The sequence below is a fragment of the Triturus cristatus genome, chromosome 8 (assembly GCF_964204655.1).
Source record: "Triturus cristatus chromosome 8, aTriCri1.1, whole genome shotgun sequence".
Classification (NCBI taxonomy): domain Eukaryota; kingdom Metazoa; phylum Chordata; class Amphibia; order Caudata; family Salamandridae; genus Triturus; species Triturus cristatus.
This window is the reverse complement of record NC_140591.1, coordinates 1,245,293,661-1,245,317,742: the sequence shown is the minus strand read 5'-3', so window position 1 is coordinate 1,245,317,742 and position 24,082 is coordinate 1,245,293,661. Positions and strand designations below refer to the sequence as shown.

The 24,082-nt window shown below is 47.7% G+C and overlaps 1 protein-coding gene across 1 annotated transcript in view; it reads right to left on the bottom strand.

The window, feature by feature from the left end:
- DDX3X (DEAD-box helicase 3 X-linked) overlaps window positions 1–24,082 on the bottom strand; it is a 545,023-nt gene that overhangs the window by 310,813 nt on the left and 210,128 nt on the right. Inside the window, exon 5 of the mRNA XM_085622939.1 lies at window positions 19,986–20,085. Coding sequence (XP_085479065.1) covers window positions 19,986–20,085 — 100 coding nt within the window. The remainder of the gene's footprint in view (window positions 1–19,985; window positions 20,086–24,082) is intronic.

Genomic DNA, 24,082 nt, shown 5'->3' with positions numbered 1-24,082 from the left:
AAGAAAAACAAACTGCAAACATCCGGGCCCAACACCAGATGGCGATATATGCACAGTGTATAATCTGCAGCTCATATGCCTCGAACAGGGGTGTTTAGTAGGTTGTTCTGGACCTCCTGCTTGAATCCTGAAATTCTGAGCCAGGCCTGTCTCCTTTCAGTGATTCCTATAGCCATCAGCCTGCTCGATGTCTCTGCCATGTCCAATGCTGTCTTAATGCATGAGTTTGCAATGTTCTTCCCTTCCTCCACCAGATGGGAAGCTCTGCCGGTATTGCTCGTGGAGATGTTTGATTAGGTCTCCCATCTCGTCCCAGTGCTGGTACTGGTGCCTGTTCAGTGGGGCATTGGAGTTCGCCATGCGCTAGTGCATCGCCGCATTTCTCTCAACCTTTCTCCCGGTGAGCTCCATCCTTCTGCTCTCCTTGTCGGGAGGCGGCCCGAGGTTGCCGGTACATTGGCCCTTTTCCTGGCCGTGGACGCAATGGAGTCAGCTGTGACTGATCCTTTGATATAAGGCGGGACCTAAGAGGAGTGCTTGTATTTCTCAGTTCTGGGAGTGATGGATCTGCAAGTTCCAGGATCCTTGACCGCCTCCTTCCCTTGGTTCATTACGCTTTGGAGCATGGGGAGGAACTGGCTCCTAGTCTGGATGGGGAGCAGAGTCTCGAGTAGAAAATCTGCTTTCGGCTTCTCCTCGTCCAATTTCACGCCAAAAGCTGCTGCAGCGCTCTTGACGACCATGTTGTATGCCCCAATGTCGTCTGGCGGTGAAGGCCTCCAAGTATAGGTCTCCACGGGCTCTTCGGGATTTTCGGCGTCGATGTCCTGCCATTCCAGCTCATGTGTCGACGGCGCGGAGCCGTAGATCGACTGCTGTTCCTCTTCCTCATCTTCTCCCTCATAGTAGGGGTCTTCTTCCTCTTCTTCAGGATCTCGACTGTTCTTCGGCGTCGAGCTCTTCCTGTTCTTCGATCGACAGTCGACGGAATCGTTGGGATTGTGAACTCTAATTTCTTCGTCGAACTCCTTCCTCTGAAGGATGCTCTCCATCTCCGCCTTGAGCCTTCTCTTTCTCTTCTCCATTTCGGAGGCATGTTCGGCATCTAGCACTGGTCTCTTCGACGGAGCTTGCATCGACGCGGCCTTGTCCTTCGTCGCCGAACGCCCCACCTCATGGGCCTGCTTCGACGAACTCTTTATCGGCGGCCTTTGGCCCCTGGGAGTCCTTGTCGAAGGATCCGCTGGGCCTTTCGTCCTTGGATCCACTCGCGGTAGTCGTAATTTTCGGCGCCGGTGCTCCTTTCGAGGACTGACTGTTTTTCGAGAGTCACTCTCAGATTTTCAGGGCCCTTTCGAGGGTTTCGTACTCAACGTGTCTCCTACCTTGTCCGTAGTTTTCTTATCGGTCTCTGCGACCGTGAAGACACCGGTCCCTCAGCGATATCTTAATCGTCGGTGGAGAGGCCCAGTTCATACAGCGACGGGGCCTTACCCTTGCCTTCCATGTCGAAGTTGGCTCTCCTCTGCCTTTCTCTCACCCGGAGTGTCCTCGGCGTGAAGGCGGAACAGGCGTTGCAGTCCTTGCTCTCGTGGTCGATCGGCAGGCAAAGGTTTCAGACCGGATGCTGGTCCTTCTGCGCGTATTTGTGGTGGCAGTTACAGCAGAATTTAAAGGGTGTCTTGTCCATTGCGCTCAGAGTCTGATTGCGCATTTTCCTATGGGCGAAGATTGAGGATCTCCTCCTTAGTCGTCCCTGCTGTATGCTTTTACTCTGTAGTCTTCTATAAATTCTCTTCGATGAAACTAGTGTCTTCGTTTGTTAAAACTCTGGAGCTTCGATAACGATCCAGACCCAACGGCGGAAAAAAGAATCTGAAGATGGCGCCCCAAAGATGGGACTTCTGCAGGAAGCACGCCGACGTCACGAGAAGTGCACCAAATGGTGGGACGTCGACGCCCACTTGGGCTACAAAAAAAAAAAAAAAAAAAACTACGAATCCGGACCCAACCACCAGATCACGGAATAATGCACAGCATAGTGAATCCAGAAAGATTCACGCTGCAAAACATTCTATTCCTAAAGCTTCCTTAAAGAATTTGGTAATCTCTTGTTTCAACTTCATGAGCATATTACAGAAAGCAAAGATATGAACCACTCTGCTTAGTATATTGCACAACGAGGGCAGTATGTCCCTTTGCCACTCTCCCCCATTTAGCCATCTAATGTGGGGTGTACTATAGTGAAAACAGGTCTAGTAATATTGTGCCTGTAGCCAAGCCGGGATTAGAATACTCTGCGCTTTTAAATGATTGCTGGAATATATCTTCCGATGTACCAATTTACTCTTTCCATTTCAACGACCAATGTTACAAATATTTCATGAATAAGTTGAAAAGATTTGTCAGCGGTGTATAAAGATTGAGCTTTCTCTTGTACCAGGTTATGAAATAGTGTGGTGGCCCAAAAATAATGTCTGGGATTAGGAAAAGAAACCCATGTGAATATCTAAATAAGATAAACTGGAACAGATAAAGGAAGCCGGGGAGGCAGGTGGGCGTGTGTAGATCTGCAGCTCTACATGCCAAGAACAGATGCATACTGGTAAGTAGCATATTCCGTTCGAGGCATAGGAGCTGCAGATTACACACTTTTGCATAGACTATATAGCAGTTCCCAACCTTAGCAGCGACCACCGGTATCTGTTGCAGTGGTTTGAAATGTTTTGAGTACAGCCTGGGCCACACTAGCTTGTTGCTTAGTTTGCACATCTACATATTAGTGTTTAGTGAAAGTGTGCGGTGTTGACCATGTAGCTGCTTTGCAGATATCATCTAATGGGATGTTCCCTAAAAAAAGCCATGGAAGTCCCCATCTTTCGTGTAGAATGGGCCTTAGGGGGAACGGATAGCGTTAGTTTTGCCTTGTGGTAGCAAATCTGAATGCATTTTACAATCCACCTAGCTATCCCTGATTTTGAGATGGGGTTGGCCTTGTGTGGTGTAGAGAAAGACAAACATTTGTTTGGTCTTGCGGAAAGGTTGTGTTTCTCTCGATGTAGTAGAGTAAGGCTTGTTTGACCATCTAGCGTGTGCAGAGCCCTTTCTGCAACAGTCTGTGGTTGCGAGAAAATACTGGTAGTTCTACAGATTGGTTTAGGTGAAAAGGGGAAATGACTTTAGGTAGGTATTTTGGGTTGGTACGGAGAACAAACTTGTTACGGTGCATTTGAAGAAAAGGTTCTTGTATGGTAAGTGCTTGTATCACACTGACCCTTCCAAGGGAAGTGATGGCTACAAGGAAAGCTGTTTTCCATGTTAGGAATTGAAGTTCGCATTTGTGTAAAGGTTCGAAGGGAGGCCCCATTAGCCTTGTGAGAACTATATTTAAGTTCCACACAGGTGAGGGTGGTACTCTGGGGGGGAATTCTTTTTAGGCCTTCCATGAAGGCTTTAATGGCAGGAACTCTAAAGAGTGATAGATGTTGCCTGTTTTGTAAGTAAGCTGCAATTGCTGCGAGGTGTAGTCGAATAGGCTAGATTACACCTTTGTAGGTGGAGTAAGTAGCCTATGATGTGTTGAATGGACACGTCCAGGGGATTGATGGTGGTGTTATGGCAATAAACAACAAATAGTTTCCACTTGGCAGCGTAGCACGCTCTAGTAGTAGGTCGTCTAGCTTCTCTGATGACGTTCATACAGTCAGGGGGAAGATTTAGGTACCCAAATTCTAGGATTTCAGGAGCCAGATCGCAAGGTTGATCTGAGCTGGGTCCGGGTGTCTGATCTCTCCATGGTTCTGAGTTAGGAGGCATGGTGAGTGGTGTAGTTCTTGGTGTGGTACTACAGAGTTCCAGCGGCGTGGTGTACCACGGTTTTCTAGCCCACGTTGGAGCTACTAGGATTAGTGTGAGGGAGTGTTGTAGTTGGCGCACCACTAATGGAATGAGTGGGAGAGGGGGAAAAGCGCACGCAAATTTGCCTGACCAGTTCATATCGCATTTCCTTTGGACAATGGGTGTGGGTATCTGGCGGCGAAGCTTGGGCATTTTGTGTTCGTGGGTGGCGAAGAGGTCTATCTGTGGATGCCCCCACATTTGAAAGAACGGATGAAGAACCTGTGGGTGAAGTTCCCACTCGTGGATCTGTTGCGTCTGTCTGCTGAGCAGATCTGCCAAGGTGTTTTGGACTCCTGGGACATGTTGAGCTAGGAGAAAGATTGTGGGGAATTGCCCATCTCCATATGCTCTGTGCTAATTGAGAGCTGTGGATAGCGTGTGCCGCCTTGTTTTTGTATATAATATATGGCAGTCAAGTTGTCTGTGCGAAGGAGGACTGCCTTGCCTGAAATCGGTCTCTGAAAAGATTTTAGGGCTAAAAAGATTGCTAGTAACTCCAGATGGTTGATATGGAGTAACTTTTGTTGAGGCGTCCATGTGCCCTGCATGGTAAGATGTAATAGGTGAGCTCCCCAGACGGAGAGTGATACGTCCGTGGTTAGTATTATGTGGGGAACCGGGTCCAGGAAAGGTTTGTGGTGTTCCACCACTGCAGAGAGCCATGGGTGCGACAGTCTACCAACACCAGATCTGTCAGTTGACCTTGGGCCTGGTTCCACTGGTGCGCTACGCACTCTTGGAGGGGACGCATCTGGAGTCTTGCGTGGGGCACTATGAAAATGCAAGAGGCCATCATCCCTATTGGTTGCATGAACACTCGTGCTGGAAGGGAGTGTTGAGGTATGAATTTTTGTCGTAGAGCCTGAATGCTTGCAATCCTGGCCGGATTGGGGTAGGCTATCGCTTTTGAGGTGTCTATGGTGGCACCCAGGTATTGTTTTATGTGGGATGGTTGAAGCTGGGACTTTTGGTGGTTCACCGTGAAGCCTAGTTGGTTAAGTAGTTCGATTGTGGTGGAGGTGTGTTGTACACACTGCTTGTTTGAAGTGGCTTTTATCAGCCAATCGTCTAGGTATGTGAAGACGTGAATTTGCGGTCTTCTCAAGTGCTACCACCACTGCCAGGCACTTGGTGAATACCTGTGGTGCTGTTGTGACTCCGAACGGGAGCACTTTGAATTGGTAGTGTTGTTCGTCCACTAGAAATCTGAGATACTTTCTGTGAGCATGGTGCACTGGAATGTGGAAGTATGAGTCTTTCAAGTCCAGAATGGTGAGGAAGTCGTTTTGGGAGAGGAGTGGAAGTACCTGCTGAAGCGTTACCATATGAAAATGGTCTGAGTAGGGGATTTGTATGATGTGGACGCTGTGTCTGAGTAGTAGCCTCTGGATGTACTCCGAAAGGAGGAGCAGCTAAAGGAGCGTCTGGGCGGGTGTGACTGTAAGGCCCCCATGGATTTTGCGGTATCCGTGTCTTTTTTCATTTTTTCTAAGGCCTCATCTAGCTTTGGCCCAAATAGATGTTCCTGGTCAAAGGGATGGAGGCTTGTACTTCTGGTTTAAAACCAGATACCCTTAGCCAAGCATGGCGACGGAGAAGGACGCTGGTGTTGATGCCCTGGAGGCTGTGTCTGCTGCATCTAGGGCACAACGTATGGAGCTATGTATTTGTGATTGTTTTACCCTCTTGAATTAACTCGTTGGCCCTAGCTTTATATTTTTCAGGGAGATGGTGCACTATGCTTTCTAACTCATCATAATGAGCCCTGTCATATCTGGCCAGTAGTGCCCGAGTGTTTGCTATACGCCAAATGTTGGCCGCCTGGGATGCTGTGCGTTTGCCTAATGCATCTAGTAGTTTTGATTCTTTGTCAGGTGGTGGTGCATCACCTGACGCTTGTGAATTTGCCCTTTTACGTGCAGTAGATACTACTAAAGAATCTAGTGGCGCTGGTCCTCTGATGTAGGAGGGATCAGGTTTGTATTTTTTTTTCCAATACGTGGGTTAATGACCCTGGCTCTAACTGGGTCCTTAAAAACGTCTGGCGCATGCTTTACCACTCCTTTGAGCATGGGCAGCATGGAGGTGGACCTATGTGCGGCATCAAATGTGTCTAGGAGGAAATCTTCCTCCACGGGGTTGGTATGCAAGTCCACCCCGTGATAATGTGCCACCCTTTGCAAAAGATGGTTGGACCCTAGTGAATCTTCTGGTGGAGATGGCCTAGAAGGGTAAAGATAGTCTTGTGGGACGTTGGGGATATCTGGAATATTGTAATAGTCCCATGGGTCTGGGGATCCTGTAGGGATGGGGTCCTGTGGCACATCCCCTATATCATGATATGGGTCCCCCTGATAATCATCGTCTGGAGACTGGGTCGGAGAACGATGAGGTGGGGGTGGAGAGAGCGGGGGTGGGAGGGGAAGGTATTCTGAACGGAGAGGTAGCAGAGTCCTTCCTCTTTGGAGGTGGAGGCTTCTCCAAATGTCTTTTTGGTAGAGTGTCAAATGTCTAGTTTTTGGCTCCTTGGTGAGTTTTTTGCAAGGGATCCGGTGTAAATAGTTCTGGTGAGGTTATTTGGTCCGTCGGCGCCGAAGGAGTCGGGCCGATGTCTTTCTAGGTTTTTCTGTGCCGGTTTGTTGCTTAGAACCCGGCTTGGAAACCTCCGGTCTCTTGGTCTGTGCCGAGATGGGCTTCGGCTTGGAAGTGTTGGTGGCCTTGTGTGGTTTGGTCGGTACCGAAGAGCTGGGTTTCGACCCAGAGGGCTTTGGTGCGGAGCTCGGTGTCTAGGTGGAGGCCGGTTTCTTTTTCGGTGCCGAAGTGTGTTTCTCGGCACCGCTGGTAGGCTGGCTCGAGCCAGAGTCGCCGGAAGGCTTACTTGGCTTCTTCACCGGGCCCGAAGGTGGGGTGTGTGAAGCTGTGTCTCTGGTCTTGCTTAGGCCCGGAGGCAAAGGCGTGACCGAAGCCTTTTTGGGTGTCGACGCGGGGGGGGGGGGGGAAGATTGGTACTCACGACCCTCTGCGCCGGAGTGATGTCTTCCACATCTGACTTGTCGGCATCGGAAGCGCTGACTAGGTCCTCTTCGGTGCAATGCTGTTCCAGATTGTCGATGTCGTCTCCAAAGATGTCGACTGGAATGGACGTCGAGGAGTGTGCCATGTTCCTTCTGGCTCTTCGGTCCCGAATAGTCTTTTTGGATCAGAAAGACTTACAGGCCGGACAGTCTCGAGCCTCGTGTTCAGGGGAGAGGCAGAGGTTGCATACCTCATGAAGATTGGTGTGGGGAAATTTGGACCCACAGCGAGGGCACTTTTTAAATTGAGTTCTTTCCATGAGCCGGGACCGGAGCTTGGGTAGGCCCGAAAGGCTGCAGTCAACGACTGGAACTGAAGGTTTGTGCCGATGAGAAGGCGCGTTGATTGAAAAGATCGCGATCGAAACAATACCGCGATTTGGGGTGAGGATTGCGCGTAGATAGTCAAACTGGAAGCTGTTCGGAACTGGAGCGCGAAGATTACATCTGAGCCCGATGGCGGAAAAATAAAATCTGAGGATGGAGCCGAAGCCCATGCGCAATACCATCCAAAGGAGGAGTCACCGACCCCGTGACTTCCAAAGACTTTCCAAGAGGAAAAACAAACTGCAAACATCCGGGCCCAACACCAGATGGCGCTATGCAAACGTGTGTAATCTGCAGCTCATATGCCTCGAACATAGGTCTTCTAATTGTCAGCCAGTCAATTGAAAATTCTAATGGGATTGCCAAAAAAATATATAAAATCTTGGGAAAGAACAGCATTTTGACTATTACATCTCCAAATAATAGACAGATGGAGATAATTTAATCCGAGCAAGTCCTGTCTGGTTTTGACTAATAGACGTTCTACATTTTCTTAGACCATGTCATCCATGTTTGCTGAAATATTGATCCCTAGATTGGTTGCATTCTTAACCACTCGGATGCAATTTGTTATATTCCTAATGACCACTAATTGCATTTTACAGCGATTAAGAGCATAGCCGGAGCGTTTCCCAAACCTTTCTGCTTACTCTACTTCCTGTAAAGCGGTAGTAGGGTCAGGGGTTACAAGGGCAATGTCGTCAGTATATGCCTACACTTGTATCCCATCCATGTGTCACGATCAATCTGATGGCCCTGCTTTAAAGCTGGCATATAAAAGGGTCAATATATACCACATAGCAGGGGTGAGCTCAGACAACCTTGTCGGGTCCCTCTAGTTATTGCAAATCGGTCCGATAGTGCTCCATTGACAAAAACCCTGGCCGTTGGATGGTAATAGAGCGTGGTAATAGAACGTTTTAATGGCCTGCAATAAACTGCTTAATTCCGATGCTTGGCAGGGCCTCCCACAAAAAATGCCAAGAGACCATGTCAAGGGCTTTTTCCGCATTCAATAGAATTAAAGCTATAGGATTCTTTGATACTGTTGTGGCATCTAGAAGTGTAATAACACTCCTTTTATGGTCAATTGTCCCCCGCCCTGGAATAAATCCATGCTGGCGGTTTGAAATTACCTTGTGGATTTGCGCCAGATGGGAGGCAAACATTTTGGAATATATCTTACTATCACTATTGATCAGTGTTATTGGGCGATATGAGCTAGAATCACTTGCTGTTTTTACGAAAGATCGCTATTTTGCGGAAGACCAGGAGTTTGGAGGTCTACCCCCCTTTAAATACACGGACAAACAGCTGGAACAGGCATTCTTTGAGTTGCTGCGAGAATTTTCTGTAAACTTCAGCGGGAATACTATCCATGCCTGTAGCCTTGCCATTAGGAAGGCTATTGATGCATAGTAGATGATCTCTCGCAATGGATAGAGATACTAACTGTTGCTCTTCTACGGGGAATTCTACTCCCAGGTTTGAGTCCAGATAACATAACGTGTATTTGTAAAGCACACGATTACCCGTAGGCATCTTGGAGCTGAACAGATGTTTGTTACCCAACTCAATGGTACTCATTTTATCGACCTCAGATAGATGAAAGGCTAAGTGAACCCGCCAGGATTTGAACCTGTGACCATGCGGTTGAACACAGGCCCCTGCAGTGGCTGCTTTAGTCCACTGAGCCACCAGACCTGGCTAGATAATTCTCAACTTCCCTAGGATCCTCTTAAATCATCTTGATATCCCCATCCAATACGAACCCAACAACTCCTACCAACTCCTACCAAAGCCAGGCTAAAGTATTCTGCTAAACTGTAGGTCGGCCGCAAGTCATGCTGCTGACATAGCCGTCTACACACTAATGTAACCTGACCTAATTCTAAGAGAAACATGGCTAAATGAATCATCAACACCAATCCTAGACATACTAGTACCCCCAAACTATCACATCACAAGACTAGTTAGACCGGATAGGCCAGGTGGTGCTATTGCTTGCATACAGTGGAACAACCTCTTGGTAAACCGCTCCAACTCCCCGGTTCTCTCCTCATGTGAATACCCATGTTTAGACAACACTAAGATTAACAAGCCAATATACTCACGACATTTATTTTACCAGCCCCATGAAATAACCTCACCTTCATCGAACAGGTCATGGATATCCTAACCACAAATGTCGGACAACAAAACATTTAAATATTCCTGGGGGGCTTTAACCTCCTCTGGAATGACCCTGATGACCCAGAAGTTAACGGACTCAAAGCTTTCCTATCCGACCTTAACTGGTCTCAAATCTGTGACAGCCCCACTCATGAAAGGCTCAACCCTCGATCTACACTCCAATAATCTCCAAAGCGGACACCACCCAGCTTGAAGCGATCAACCCCGGTGACTGTTCTGATCACATCATAACTTTCCATATCAATGAAACAGTTAAACTACTCTGTCCAACCCACGAAAACCAAAATCTTAAACAGGAACGCGCATGTTCTGCCTACTTTTCTGACTACCCCCTGCATTTTTGTTTGCAGCCAGACTATCTCTTCGATTGTCTATCTTCACCTCCTCCTGGAAGCTCTTGCTCGATTGCAGTACCAGTGACAGGGAAGGATCGTTCTGTTTCCCAATTCCCGAGGCCTCTCCATTGCTTGCCATCGCGAGATTCACGTCAGATCTGGTTGTTTGATCTGTTAAGAGTGGTTCACTGTGAGGCCAAATAGTCGGAGGCCACACGCAGGTCCTTCCTTGCTTTTTTGTTAGGGATTTCCTTTGCCCTTGTGCCTTTAAAAGGGTATTCCGGCCCGGAACTGTTCAAGTTGGCCCCTTCTCTTTCCCTAGAGGCTGGTATGATGCACCCGAGAACTGACTTCTCGTGCGTGTCAGGAGATCTATCCCATCGTGACTGTTTGCTGCTTTATTCGACGTCCGTACCTGCCCCTGCCTTTTATTTATAATTACTGCTTGGTCATTCTTGAGGTATTGACTGTAATCTGTATGGAGAGGGTCCCCTGCATCCAGAGTGACTTCTATGCCAGGGGAATTCAGAAGATTAGGTGCGGGTTCCACAGCAAGGGTAGATGTGGAGTCAGCAGCAGTTTGCTCCTCACTTTTTTTTTTCTTTGTCACTTGCAGACCTACCCAGACTGGACTGAAACGTTTGGTAATCAGCCGTTGACAGTCTACTTCCCAGGGGTTTTTCGGTGGAACTTTGATTGTTTTGTCCACTTCGCACCCCCACCACCTCTTTGCCGCTGCGCCCATCAGTCTTTTTGCCACAGCCACGATTTTCCAAAGGCATTCTTCTCAGAGTGGGCAGTCTCTCCGCATGGGGGACATGTAGAGCTGTAGATTCACATGCTTTACATACTCCTACCATCTAGTGTTGTTTTTGTTCGAAGAAGTCTTTCCTAGTCACAAGGTAAGGTGACTCCTTTCAGTGACAGTGTGCATGGTCATCGACTCCATTGCGAAGACAGTTTTCCCGCAAGAGGGTGAGAATGGAGTTAGTAAGTAAAGAATAGAGGTCCATGCATATGAATTTATAATTAACTATAGGTACTTGGGGAGGCGGGTGAGTGCATGTGAATCTACAGCTTTACATGCCAAGAACTGATGCTTACTGGATAACATACGTTCGAGGCATATGTGCTGTAGATCCACATGCTTTGCATGGACTATAAAGCAGTATACTCCCAAAGCGGTGGCTAACCTATAGATGTTGCAGTTGTTAGAAATAGAGTTTCAAGTACTGCTTGGCCTACATTAGCTTGTTGACGTGCTAACATATCTACACAAGTGTTTGGTAAATGTGTGGTATAGACAATGTAGCTGCCTTACATATTTCTCAGCTAGAGGAATGTTACCTAAAAAGGGCACAGAAGCCTCATTTTGCAAGAGGAATGCGCTCTAGGAGGTATGGATAAAGTTTAGTTTTATTGTAGCATGTTTGAATGCATTAAACTATCTTACAATGCTAGATTAGAGAGGGGACTGCCTTTGTGAGGTGGAACAAATGTAACAGTTTTGTGAAAGTGTTTTTGTTTTATCTATGCAGTACAATAAAGCTTTAACATCGAGCGTGTGAAGAGCATGTTCTGCTACAGAATTAGGCTGAGGAAAAAAGACTAGTAACTCAACCGATTGGTTTATATGAAAAGCAGAAATCACTTTAGGAAGGAATTTAGGGTTGGTGTGTAGAACTACCCTGTCTATGTGAAGCTGAAACAATGGTTTAGGTTAATGCCTGTAGCTCACCAACTCTCCTCAGTGATGTGATTGCAATGAGGAAAGCAACCTTCCATGATAGGAATAGCAAGGGGCACTTGTGTAATGGCTTAAAATGAGTTTGCCCTCTTGTGCCAGATATTTTTAACACTGGCAGGGTGTACGTGGATTTTTGTGAGGGTGCACAGGTTAAGTAAAAATAATTCCTCTAAGGGATCAGAATGTAATTGTACTCAGTGATATTGAGCAGCCCTATTAATTAGTTGTGCAAAACCAATATTGTCATCTGGTGGTGATGGTCTAGATGGGTAGAGGTCCAGGTCATTATGTGAGTCGGCATCGGTGTTGTAGTCATCCCAAGGGTCTACGTTGTGTGGGATGGTGTGTGCATCATCATCCCTATCTGGATCTCCATTCCCACCCCCATCAGCATCATCCTCATCTTGTGGTAGAGGTGAAAAAGTATGTTGTGGAGAGTGTTCGAGAAATTAAGAGGTTTGGATCAGCAGGAGAAGGAGGTGGAGAAGCGTTAGTGCCCATTTCCCTTAGTTTCTTGGTTATTTCATATTCTTCTGAAGTGTCCAGTTCTCTTCTTAGGTTTGGAGACATCGGACCCAGAAACTGGTAAAGAGTTTTGTTTTGGATCCCAAAAATCTGGTAGGATGTCCTTTTTCGGTGCCGAAAATTTAGGGTCAGAATGTTCTTTAGACAGAGTCCAAGGCTTTCTGGGTGGCCTTGGACTTTAGGTTTTGGTATAGGACCTTTCGGCTCCAAAGACATTTTTCCCGGAGGCTCCGAATGTTTGTACTTGGTGAGTTTTGACGGCAAAGGCTTAAGCGTCGAGGCTGTCTTTGGTGCCGACGAAGAAGGGCATGGCACATCTTTGGTCTTGTGCTTCGGTGCCGAAGGTGACTTTTCGGTACCAGAATGGGGCTGGCTCGAGCCAGAAGGCTTGTCTTTAGGTTTCATAGCGGGGCGTCAGACATGTTGCCGGTGTCGACCTGAGCCCGAGGGCTAAGGTGTTACCGGAGCCTTAGGTTTGGTTTTTGGGAGAGGGGTTTCGGTACTCATGGACCGCTGAGCTGGGATGATTGTCTCCTCTTCGATGTCAGAGTCGTAGGCCTCGGAGACAGAACTCTTCTTCATCACCTTGTTCCGGCTGGACATTGGGATCTGCTCCGAAGCTGTCCGGAATCAAGCTGCTTCCACAAGTCATTTCGTGACATCGAGGCCAACGGTCACAGATGGTTTTCTTCGACCTGAAAGATGCACAAGCCTTGCAGTTCTCGTCTTCGTGCTCTGGGGAGAGGCAGAGATTACAAACCTCGTGCAAGTCAGTGTGTGGAAACTTACCACCACACCCGGAACATTTTTAAAAAGTTTTTTTTTTTTTTTTTTTTAAACGGATTCCTTTTCATGGACTGCTGGCATGATCAGCACAGATAAGCCCAACGGCCCGCGTCGAAGTTAAAGGAGTTTGTTTTAAAGATGCGCGTCGGAAAGGAAATGTGATTGAGACAATACCGTCCAGTGTAGAGGGATTGCGAGTCAAAGGGCGATTTGAAATAGATATCAACTAGGAGCGCAGCAAATCGCATCCGAAACAGATGATGGAAAAAAACAATCTGTAGATGGAGTCGATGCTCATGCACACCATCGTCCTAAGGAGGAGTCAACTACCTCGTGACTACAAAGACTTCTTCCAAGACAAACAAAATTCAAACATCCTAGCCCAACACCAGATAGCGATCTATGCACAAGTATACGATCTACAGCTCATATGCCTTGAACATGTGATTTAACACCGAATTCCAAACGGCTTGACCAAGTCTTGACAGATGAAAGATCGTGTGTTCCCTCCCTGCTTTTGTACATAATACATTGCTGCCGTCGTCTGCTCGGACTAGGACAGTTTAGTGTATGAGGAGAGTTTGAAAAGCATTGAATTCTAGAAAAAGTGCTAGAAGCTCTAGATAGTTGATGTTGAGACTGGTTTGTTGCTCCACAGACCTTATATTGTGTAGTCTTCAAGATGAGCACCCCTACCTGTCAGATGAATCTATTGCGAGCACGATCTGTGGAATAGGGTCGATAAAAGCTGTTCTTGAGACAAGTTTTGTAGGTTCCACCACTGCAGAGTGATGGATACGGTCCACTACCAACACTAGATCGGTTAATCAACCCTGTGACTGATTCCACCGACATACCAAGCACTCTTGTAGTGGACGCATGTGAAATCTTGCAAACTTGCGATGTGTAGGAAGCTGGCTCTGTATATACTATACCACAGTGAGGTATAGTATGCACACTCTGGTGGAACCCCAAAGGTAGGCAGAGGTAAAAGTAGGAAGCACCTTACTCTATTTGTGGTAGTGTGGGCGAGCAGTAAGGTTTTATCAGGAGGGTAGAGTTTAGCATTTGTTGTACACACTTAATCAGCAAATGACTGTCACACAAAGACTGAACTCAGGCCAAATTGTATAAAAAATATTTTGTTAGTTTTTCTAGAACCACGCAAGCCTGGCACAGGTAAGTGATTTGTACTTGCAGTTATAATACAGTTTCAATTGCAGTATTATATATACACTTTGGTTTGATTACAGTAGAACAACTGGTAACGCAATGCTTGGAAATATTACATATACTTTGTATTCACATTTCAATAGGATGTCAAGTAGATGACATAACGAATAGTTTACCTGTCGGTGTAATTTTGCAGCTTGAAGATCTTTCTGGATTCACTATGCTGTGCATTATTCCGCGATCTGGTGGTTGGGTGCGGATTCGTAGTCTTTTTTGGTAGCCCAGGTGGGCGTCGACGTCCCACCATTTGGTGCACCTCTCGTGACGTCGTCCCACCTTTGGGGCGCCATTTTTTTTAATTTTAAAAAAAAAAAAATTAACCCTAGGCGTTCTCATAATTTTCTTTTCAAATTTCCTTTAGTATTTTCTTTGTTCTGTTCTTCCTTGTCCTTCCACCTCTTTCTCCAGCCTCATCTTCCTGGCGGAGGTGGGTGGGTTCGCTAGTGAATCCAGAAAGATCTTCAAGCTGCAAAACTACACCGTCAGGTAAGAAACTATTCGTTATGCAGCGTGAATCTTTCTGGATTCACTATGCTGTGCATAGACATTGTAGCGGTTTGTTATCTTTGTGGCTGGGTGGTAGATGAGCGTTGGCCGTTGAATATATGTTGAAGCACCTTCTGTCCTACTTTTGCTTCCTTGTTCATCTATGTCCACGCAGTACTGCTTAGTGAACGTGTGCACAGAAGCCCATGTTGCCGCCAGGCATATGTCTTGAATGGGCGTATTTGCCAGAAAGGCAATAGTTGCTCCCTTCTTCCTTGTGGAGTGGGCTTGTGGCCCCTCCGATAGCTCCTGCCCTGCCTGTTTGTGGCAGAATTGTATTGTTAGTGCGATCCATCGTGCAATGGTGCCTGTTGACACTGGTCTACTCAGGAAACTAGTTGCAAAGGACACAAAGAACTGCTTGGTTTTCCTGTGCTCCTAGGTCCTCTCAATGTAGTGCATCACCGCCCTTCTAGCGTCGAGTGTGCAGTGCCTTTTTTGCGCTTGTTGTTGGGTTCTGAAAGAAACCCGGTATCTGAATTGTCTGGTTCATATGGAATGCCGACACCACCTTAGGCATGAAGTGCGGGTCCGTTCTCAGAACAACCCTATCTTTGTGTATCTGGATGTAGTGCTCTTGCAGCGTCAGTGCTTGCAGCTCGCTCACCCTGCGCAGCGAGGTTATCGCTACCAGGAAGGCTGTTTTCATTGTCAGCATTTGCAGTGAGGCCTTGTGAATGGGCTCAAACGGCGCCTTCATAAGTTCAGTTAGGACCACGTTGAGGTTCCATGCCGGCGGTGGCATCCTCTTTGGTGGCGCAGTTCTTTTCGCCCCTTCCAGGAATCTCTTTACTACCTGTGACGTAAAGAAACTTCCTCCTCTCTCCCCTCATGTGTAAGCTACGATCCCCGCTAGGTGTACCCTTAGGGAGGACGAGCATAGATTACTTTTCAGTAGGTGAGTGAGGTATCTAAGCACCGTTGACTGTCAATTTATTCCGTAGTTTATTTTTGCTGCACCATATTGTAAACCTTTTCCATTTCTCCCCATAGCATTTGCGTGTTGTTGGTCTCCTTGCCTCCCGCAGCACTCGTATAGTGCTTGGAGGTACCTTAAGGTGTGCAAACTATGTCTTCAGGAGCCATGCCGCCAGGCTGAGGCTCTCTGGCTCTGGATGTAGAACCTCTCCGTTCTGCATGGAGAGCAGGTCCTTTCTTTTTGCGAATTTGTGAGGAGTGCCTTGTGCCATTTCCACTATTTGAGAGAACCATGTCTGTCTTGCCCACTGTGGTGCCACTAGGATCAGTGTCATGTTGGTGGTCCTGCACTTGTCGAGCACCCTGTGTAACAGTGGAATCGGCGGAAAAGCGTAGGGCATTCCCCTGGGATTGCTGTTCTGGTTGTCTGGATGCGAAGTTTCGGCAATTTGCATTCTGGCGTGTTGCGAACAGGTCTATTGTCAGTGTTCCCCACCTTTGGAATAGCCTCTGCGTTTCCTGTCCATTGAGGTGCCATTCGTGGGATGCAGAGGTCTGCCTGCTGAGCCAGTCTGCCTCCACATTGTCCTTCCTTGGTAGGTGTATGGCCAGCAGGTCTATCTTGAGTGGGATGGCCCATCTCCAAATCTCCTGTGCCAGAGTGGAAAGGGAAAACGATTGTGTCCCTCCCTGCTTGTTGATGTAGAACATGGTTGTAGTATTGTCCGTCTGTATCAACACTAGTTGTATAGCTGCTTCTGGAAGGCCTTCAGGTCTAGCAGGACAGTCTTCAATTCCAGGTAATTGATGTGTCTGACCGCATCTGCCGGAGTCCACAGACCCCTCACTCTGAGCTTGTCCATGTGTGCTCCCCATCCCATTTGTGATACGTCCGTGGTGATGGTCACTGTTGGGTTTGGTGGTGTCAAGCTCTTTCCTGTAGATATGTTCTCCCTGTTCCACCATGCTAACTCCTCCTGCACTGCGTGCGTAACAACCACTAGATCCTCCCAACTCCTGCTTGCTTGTGACCATTGCTGTTGCAGCCATTCTTGGAATGGTCTCATGTGAAGTCGTACATTGGGGACTAGGTGGATGCATGACACCATTATTCCCATGATCTTGCTCACTGTTCGCACTGTCAGAACTCGCCTCTTCTGGTAGAGACGAGTCTCCTTCAGCAGGGCTATTGTTATTCTGTCGCTGGGCATGACCGTTCGGTCTATGGTGTTGATCTTTGCCGCCAGGAAGATCTTCACCTGTTCCGGTTCCATTGATGACTTCCCCCAGTGTATCGACAACCCCAGGTTTGTTGGTGTTCTTGTCACCCGTTCTGCATGTTCACCGCACTTGTCGCGAGTACTTGCTTTGATTAGCCAGTCGTCTAGGTAAGGATACAAATGAATCCATTCCTTTCGTAGGTACTCGGCTACTGCTGCAAGACATTTTGTGAAAACCCTTGGGGCTGACTTCAGACCGAATGCCAGGGTTGCGAATTGGTAATGGTCCTGGTTGATGTTGAACCTCAATAGGTTTGTGTCGTCTGTTCATTGGGATGTGCAGGTATGCATCTTTGAGATCCACAGTGGACATGAAGTCTCCGCCTCGTATTTGGGGTAGCACTTCTTGTAGCGATGTCATTTTGAATTTTTGCGTCTTTATGAATTTGTTTAGGAATCGTAGGTCCAGGATGGGTCTTAGTGATTCGTCCACCTTTGGTACCAGGAAGTAGTTTGAGTACACTCCCTTGTTCCTTTCTCTTCATGGCACTGGTTCTATGGCCCCCTTTTTGAGTAGTTGTAGTGTCTCCTCTGAGTTGAGCAAGCTCTTGACAAGAGCGCTGTCTTCTCTTTTGATTCTTGTTTGGAGGCCTTTTCTCCAACTCTATGCAGTATCCGTGCTGTATGACGTTGAGTATCCATTTGTCTGAGGTTATTTGTTGCCATTGTTGAAGGTAAAGCCCCAGTCTTCCGCCTACCGGTGTTGCATGCTCGTAGGCGCTTGTTTTGTGTACCCCCCTCGCTGTGCTTACATTGCGCTTCACCCCTCGGGGTGAGCGTCTTCTTGCGTGCAAAGTCACTTAGAGGAGGGTTGGTCTCCCCCTCTCCTTTCGCCACGTCAGTTTCCCCTCCCGCGAAAGGACTGGCCTCGAGGCTTGTACTGCCAGTTCTTCTTCTGCTGTCCCTGCTGGCTGTGACTGTCACCCTGCTGTCCTTGCTGGAATGTCTGGTGTGATGCTCCCTGCTGGTTTCCTCCCCTTCCGTAGGGTCTCCGAGCTGGGGTGCCTCTTCTCATCCCTCTGAATTGCAGGGCCCCCATGGACCTTGCAGTCTCATTTTCCTTCTTCAGTTGGGTGAGCTTCTCGTCCACCGGTGCCCCGAACAGCGTTTCACCGTTGAAAGGGGTGTTCAGTATGTTGTTCTGGACCTCTTGCTTGAATCCTGAAATTCTGAGCCAGGCCTGCCTCCTTTCAGTGATCCCTATGGCCATTAGTCTGCTCGAAGTCTCAGCCCTGTCCAATGCAGTCTTAATGCACGAGTTGGCGATATTCTTCCCCTCCTCCACTAGATGGGAAGCCCTTTGACGGTACTCTTCTGGGAGATGCTCGATTAGTTCCCCCATCTCATCCCAATGCTGGTACTGGTGCCTGTTCAGTAGCGCATTAGAGTTTTCCATGCGCCAGTGCATTGCGGCGTTTTTCTACCTTCCTTCCAGTCAGGACCATCCTTCTGCTCTCCTTATCAGGAGGTGGGGCCGAGGTCGCCGGCACATTGGCTCTTTTCCTGCCCTTGGAAGCAATGATGGAGTCGGCAGTGACCGATCCCTTGATGTAAGGAGGATCCTGCGAGGAGTGTTTGTACTTTTCCGTTCTGGGCGTGATGGACCGGCATGTTGCTGGGTCCTTAAATGCCTCCTTCACTTGGTTCATCACGCTTTGGAGCATGGGGAAGAACTGGCTCCTCGTCTGGGTGGGGAGCAGAGTCTAGAGTAGGAAATCTGCTTTTGGCTTCTCCTCGTCCAATTTCACACCAAAAGCTGCTGCAGCACTCTTGACCATGTTGTATGCCCCGATGTCTGGCGGCGAAGGCCTCGAAGGATAAGTGTCCACGGACTCTTCGGGATTTTCAGCGCCGATGTCCTGCCATTCCAGCTCATGGGTCGACGGCGCCGAGCCGTAGAACGACTGCTGATCCTCTTCCTCATCTTCTCCCTCATAGTAGGGGTTTTCTTCCTCCTCTTCAGGACCTCTCGACAGCTCTTCGGCATCGAATTCCTCCTGTTCCTCGATAGACTACATCCGTTGAGATTTTGAATTTTCTTCATTCTTTCATCGAACTCCTTCCTCTGAAGGATGCTCTCCATCTCCGCCTCGAGCCTTCTCTTTTTCTTCTCCATTTCGCCTTGTCTTTCGTCGCCGAACGCCCCACCTCGTGGGTCTGCTTCGACGAACTCTGTTTATCGGCAGCCTTCGGCACCTGGGAGTCTCTCGAAGGATCCGCTCGGCCTTCTGTCCTTGGATCCACTCGCGGTCGTCGAAATTTTCGGCGCCGGTGTTCCTTTTGAGGACTTTGACTGGTTTTCGAGAGTCACTTTCAGATTTTCGGGGGTTTTGTACTAGACGTGTCTTACCTCGTCAGGCGTTTTCTTGTCGGTCTCTGCGACCGTGAAGACATCGGGTCCCTCGGCGATGTTGTCTTCATAGTCGGTGGAGAGACCCAGATCGTACAGCAACAGGGCCTTACCCTTGCCTTCCATGTTGAAGTTGGCTCTTCTCTGTCGTTCACTCACACGGAGTGTCTTCGTCGTGAATGCGGAACAGGCGTTGCAGTCCTTGCTCTCGTGGTCGATCAGCAGGCAAAGGTTGCAGACCGGATGTTGGTCCTTCTGCGCGTACTTGTGGTGGCAGTTAGGGCAGAATTTAAATGGTGTCTTGTCCATTGCGCTCAGAACCTCTGAGTGCGCATTTTCCTATGGGCGTCGAAGAATTGAGGATCTCCTCCTTCGCCGTCCCGGCTGTAATTCCTTCCTCTGTAGTCTTCTAAAAATTCTCCTACGATGAAACTAGCGTATTTTCCTTCTTCCTTAGTTTAAAACTCTGGAGCTTCTCGATGATGATCCAGACCCAACGGCGGAAAAAAGAATCTGAAGATGGCACCCCAAAGGTGGGACTTCCGCAGGAAGCACGACGTCACGAGAGGTGCACCAAATGGTGGGATGTAGAAGACTACGAATCCGGACCAAACCACCAGATCGTGGAATACTGCACAGCATAGTGAATCCAGAAAGATTCACGCTGCAAAACTTATTTTCGCTTTCAATGGAAATTGATCAAGGAATGAAACATTAAACAGACTTCCGAACAAAATTGGCCAAGTAAAAATCAAAAACACAAATACTAACCTTCCTCTCGCTCCATTGCCACGATCACTACGGGAACCAAAGCTGCTATATGCATCGGTATCTCTGCCAGAGCTCCATCCTTTACCGTCACTTACACCACCTACCAAAAAAAATAAAATTCACTTCTAAAAACGACTGTTACCATAATAGCCTGCAAGCTGAAGGCACAACTCTTACTTGCATGTAACGAAATGGTAACTTACCAGTAGGAGTAGTTTTGCAGTTTTCTGGATGCACATGCTGGTCATTAGCCACCTAGTGGTTGAGCACGGAATAGTCCATTCTTGCTGGAGGCATTGACCACCAATGGGTGCTAGGTCCAGCTTGTGTGCAACGGCGCCCTGGAAGTTCCTGTGCGTGGTAGCCATCTTTGGATTATTTATTCCCCCATTTTTCTATAGGGTATGTCGGAAATCCCGTTGTCTCTAGAGGTTAGTGCCTTGGTTTTGGTTATCTTTTGTCCCAAAGGTTAGCAATCCTAATTTGATGGGAGGGGGGTGGGTCGCATGTGAATCCCAAAAACTCAAGCTGCAAAACTACTCCTGGTAAATAACTTCTAGTTTCTTACTTGTCAGTGTAGTTTTGCAGCTTGAAGACTTTCTGGATTCCCTATGCTGTGCATTATTCCGCCATCCTGTGGTTAGGTCGTGACGTCGACACGCTTCTTCCAGAAGCTCCCACCTTTGGTCGCCATCTTTGGATTCTTTTTTCTTGCGTTACTCTCTTCTTTGAACTCTTAGAGTCTTATTCCTCTTCCTCCGGTCTCATCTTCTGGCGGAGGAGGGTGAGATCGTTAGTGAATCCAGAAAGTCTTCAAGCTGCAAAACTAAACCAACAGGTAAGAAACTATACATTTTGCAGCGTGAATCTTTCTGGATTCACTACGCTGTGCGTAGACTTTGTAGCGGATTGACGTTATTGTGGTGGCTGGGTGAATGATGAGCTCTGGTTACTGAATATGTGTTGTAAGACCTTCTGTCCTACTTGCGCTTCCTTGTTTATTTGAATATCTACATAGTAGTGCTTAGTGAACGTGTTCACTGAAGACCTTGTTGCGGCTTGGCAAAAGTCTTGGATATGTGTTTGCTAGAAACGCAATTGTCGCTCCTTTCTTCCTTGTTGAGTGAGCATGAGCTGCTCCTTGCAACTGTTGTCCCACTCGTTTGTGGGAGAGTTGTATGGTAGGCGCAAGAGATTTTTGGTAACTGGTCAACCCAAAAAACTGCTGGCAAAGGATACGAAGAACTGCTTTGTCTTTCTGCACTCCTTCGACCATTCCATATAGTGCACTACTGGCCTCCTGGAGTCCTGTGTGTAGCGCCCTTTCTGCGCTTGTGGTAGGTTTTTGGAAAAAACTTGGTATTTGAATTGTCTGGTTGATGGAGAACCGTGACACCACCTTTGGCATGAAGTGTGGGTCTGTTCTTATTACAATCCTATCAATGTGTATTTGCAGGTAGGGCTCTTGAAGTGTTAGCATTTATAATTCTCTCACCCTTCGTAGCGATGTGATAGCCACTAAGGCTGTTTATAGCATGAGCAGTGTAGCTTTGTGAATAGGCTCAAACTGTGCCTTCATCAATTGAGTTAGCACTACATTGAGGTTCCATGCTAGTGCTGGCATTCTGTTTGGAGGTAGGATTCTCTTTGCCCCTTCTAGAAATCTTTTTACTACCTGTGAGGTGAAGCTCTTTCCCGTTTCTCCTCTTGTATAAGCCACTATTGCCACTAAGTGCCCCCTTAGGGATGTGTAGCTTAGTTTACTTTGTAGTCGATGCGTTGGGTATTTCAGTACTGTTGATTCTTCTGTAATTTTCCTTTGTAGTTTCTCCCTAATGCACCATTCGGAGAATCTTTTCCACTTTGCTACGCAACACTTTCTTGTGGTAGGTCTCCTTGCCTCCCTGAGCACCGCCATTGTGCTTGCTGGCAATTTGAGGTGTGCAAACTCTAGCTCTTCAGGAGCCATGCTGCGTCATGTTGCTCATACTTCATTTGTTGGGTACCCTGTGTATCAGTAGTATCGGGAGGAAAAGCATATGACCAACTTAACCTGCTGCTGTTGGGCGGGGGCTCTTTTGTTCTTCCTCAGCCGCCATCTTGGGTAGGGGAAGGCTGACGGGCTACTTGCTCCTCCCTCCCGCCTTCCCATGATATTTTAGAGTGCGGTTTTCCCCTATCGCTGCATTTGTTTGTTTTCTCTCCCGAGGCGGAAGCCGGGGGTTCTTGCTCTTCCTTAGAACTGCTGCTACAAGTTTTAGGCTGTGTGTCTTTTATCTATGTACAACGGTTTTAGAGCGTGTATATATTTTAAATTGCATATTTTACCTCACCTGCTACTTTGCGGCATGACTGGCACTCATTTGAGGTTGGTAACGGACCGTCCCTGAATCTCCGCTGCTGTTGTTGGGCGGGGGCTCTTTCGTCCTACCTCAGCCGCCATCTTGGGTAGGGGAAGGCTGACGGGCTACTTGCTCCTCCCTCCTACCCTTCAGGTTCATGTATAAAAACACGGTATCATTCCGTCCGCGCCAAAGGCAAGCCCGTCTGCGCCCGTCCGCGGCCGACCGGGGCTCGGGGCCAGGACCCCTGCCCCTGGCAAGAATATTCCCTGGGACGTACACAGACAGTATCAATATACGCATAATGATCTGTTGGCCCTACGCCCCACAGTCGCAGACGGCTGTCGCCACTCTATGTCTGTTGACTGTGCTGCCTCCACCCTTCACTGTGGTACTTGTCAGTTTTCCACAAACTATGGGAGCAAAGGTGAGTTGCTGTTAAGAAAGCTGAATCTTTCCCTATTAAATTGCAGATCTATGAAAAAGCATAAACAGGAGATACACGATCTAGTTATAGATAGCGATCTCGATGTGCTTTTTTTAACGGAAACTTGGCTGGATGATGCTTCTACCCCCGAGACTCTGGAAGCGGTACCTGTTAACTACTGCCTTCTCAGACTTGATATAGGAAATAAAGGGGGGGGGGGGGGGGTGGGGGGAGGGGGGGCTGGCCATAATTTTTAAAAACAACCTCAATTGTAGTTTAGAGAAGGCTACTCTACCCTACTGTGAGGTTGTTTTTTTTTTTACTATTGGCGTCAACCCTCAAACCACTATTAATGGCTTTCTTTTGTACCGGCCTCCCGGTAAGCCCGGTCAATTCAATACCCAACTTGCAGAGCTTATAACCCAACCTGCTCTGCGTTATAAGAAATTTCTTATTTTGGGCGACCTCAACCTTCATTTTGAAGAAACTAATAGTAGGGAGGCACAGGAAGTAGTAGCTACACTTCAATCCCTTGCACTTCAACTTCAATCCTCTTCCCCATCTCATCAACTGGGCCACCTCTTAGACCCTGTTTTTGCTAACTGGGAGGGGGTGACAGTTGCAAACCCAATTCAAATACCGTGGTCCGACCATTTTTTGATTCCCATTGAAGTAGCTTTAGCCCAAAGTAAAAATTTAGTGACTAAGTCCAAGCCCCTAAAGCGTAGGGACTGGAGAAAGTTCACGCCGGAGGATTTTCAAGCCGCTTTACTTGCGGATCCTCCCCCATCTAGCAAAACTTTGCTTAAGGCGTGGAATACCTATGAGACATGGATGTCCAGGGCTTTGGATTCGGTTGCTCCATGGACAACCAAGCCTCCTGCCAGAAAATCCAAGACTGCCCCCTGGTTTTCTAAAGATCTTATGGTCGCAAAAGCCAAATGCTAAAATTTGGAACGTGGTTGGAGAAAACACTATTCTCCCGAAGACTTGCTGAAATATAAAAATGAGCTAAAAATATACCATAAATTAATAAGAGCAGCTAGAGGCGCCTTCTTTAAGGAACGCATTGAACTTGCTAAGAATCCCACCAAGGAACTGTTCTCCATCTATAAAGAACTTACCACTCCAGGCAGATTGGTGGCTCAAGACACCTACTCAAATGAGCTATGTGACGACATAGCGGACTTTATGAAAAAGGTTGACACGATTCATGCCACTTTTGTTGGAAATCCGTCCACTAGTCATAATGGCACGCAATACGACCATGCATCTAAACCCTCTGACATGTTTTTTAGTTCCGGAGAGGCAGGAGCTGCTCACCATTA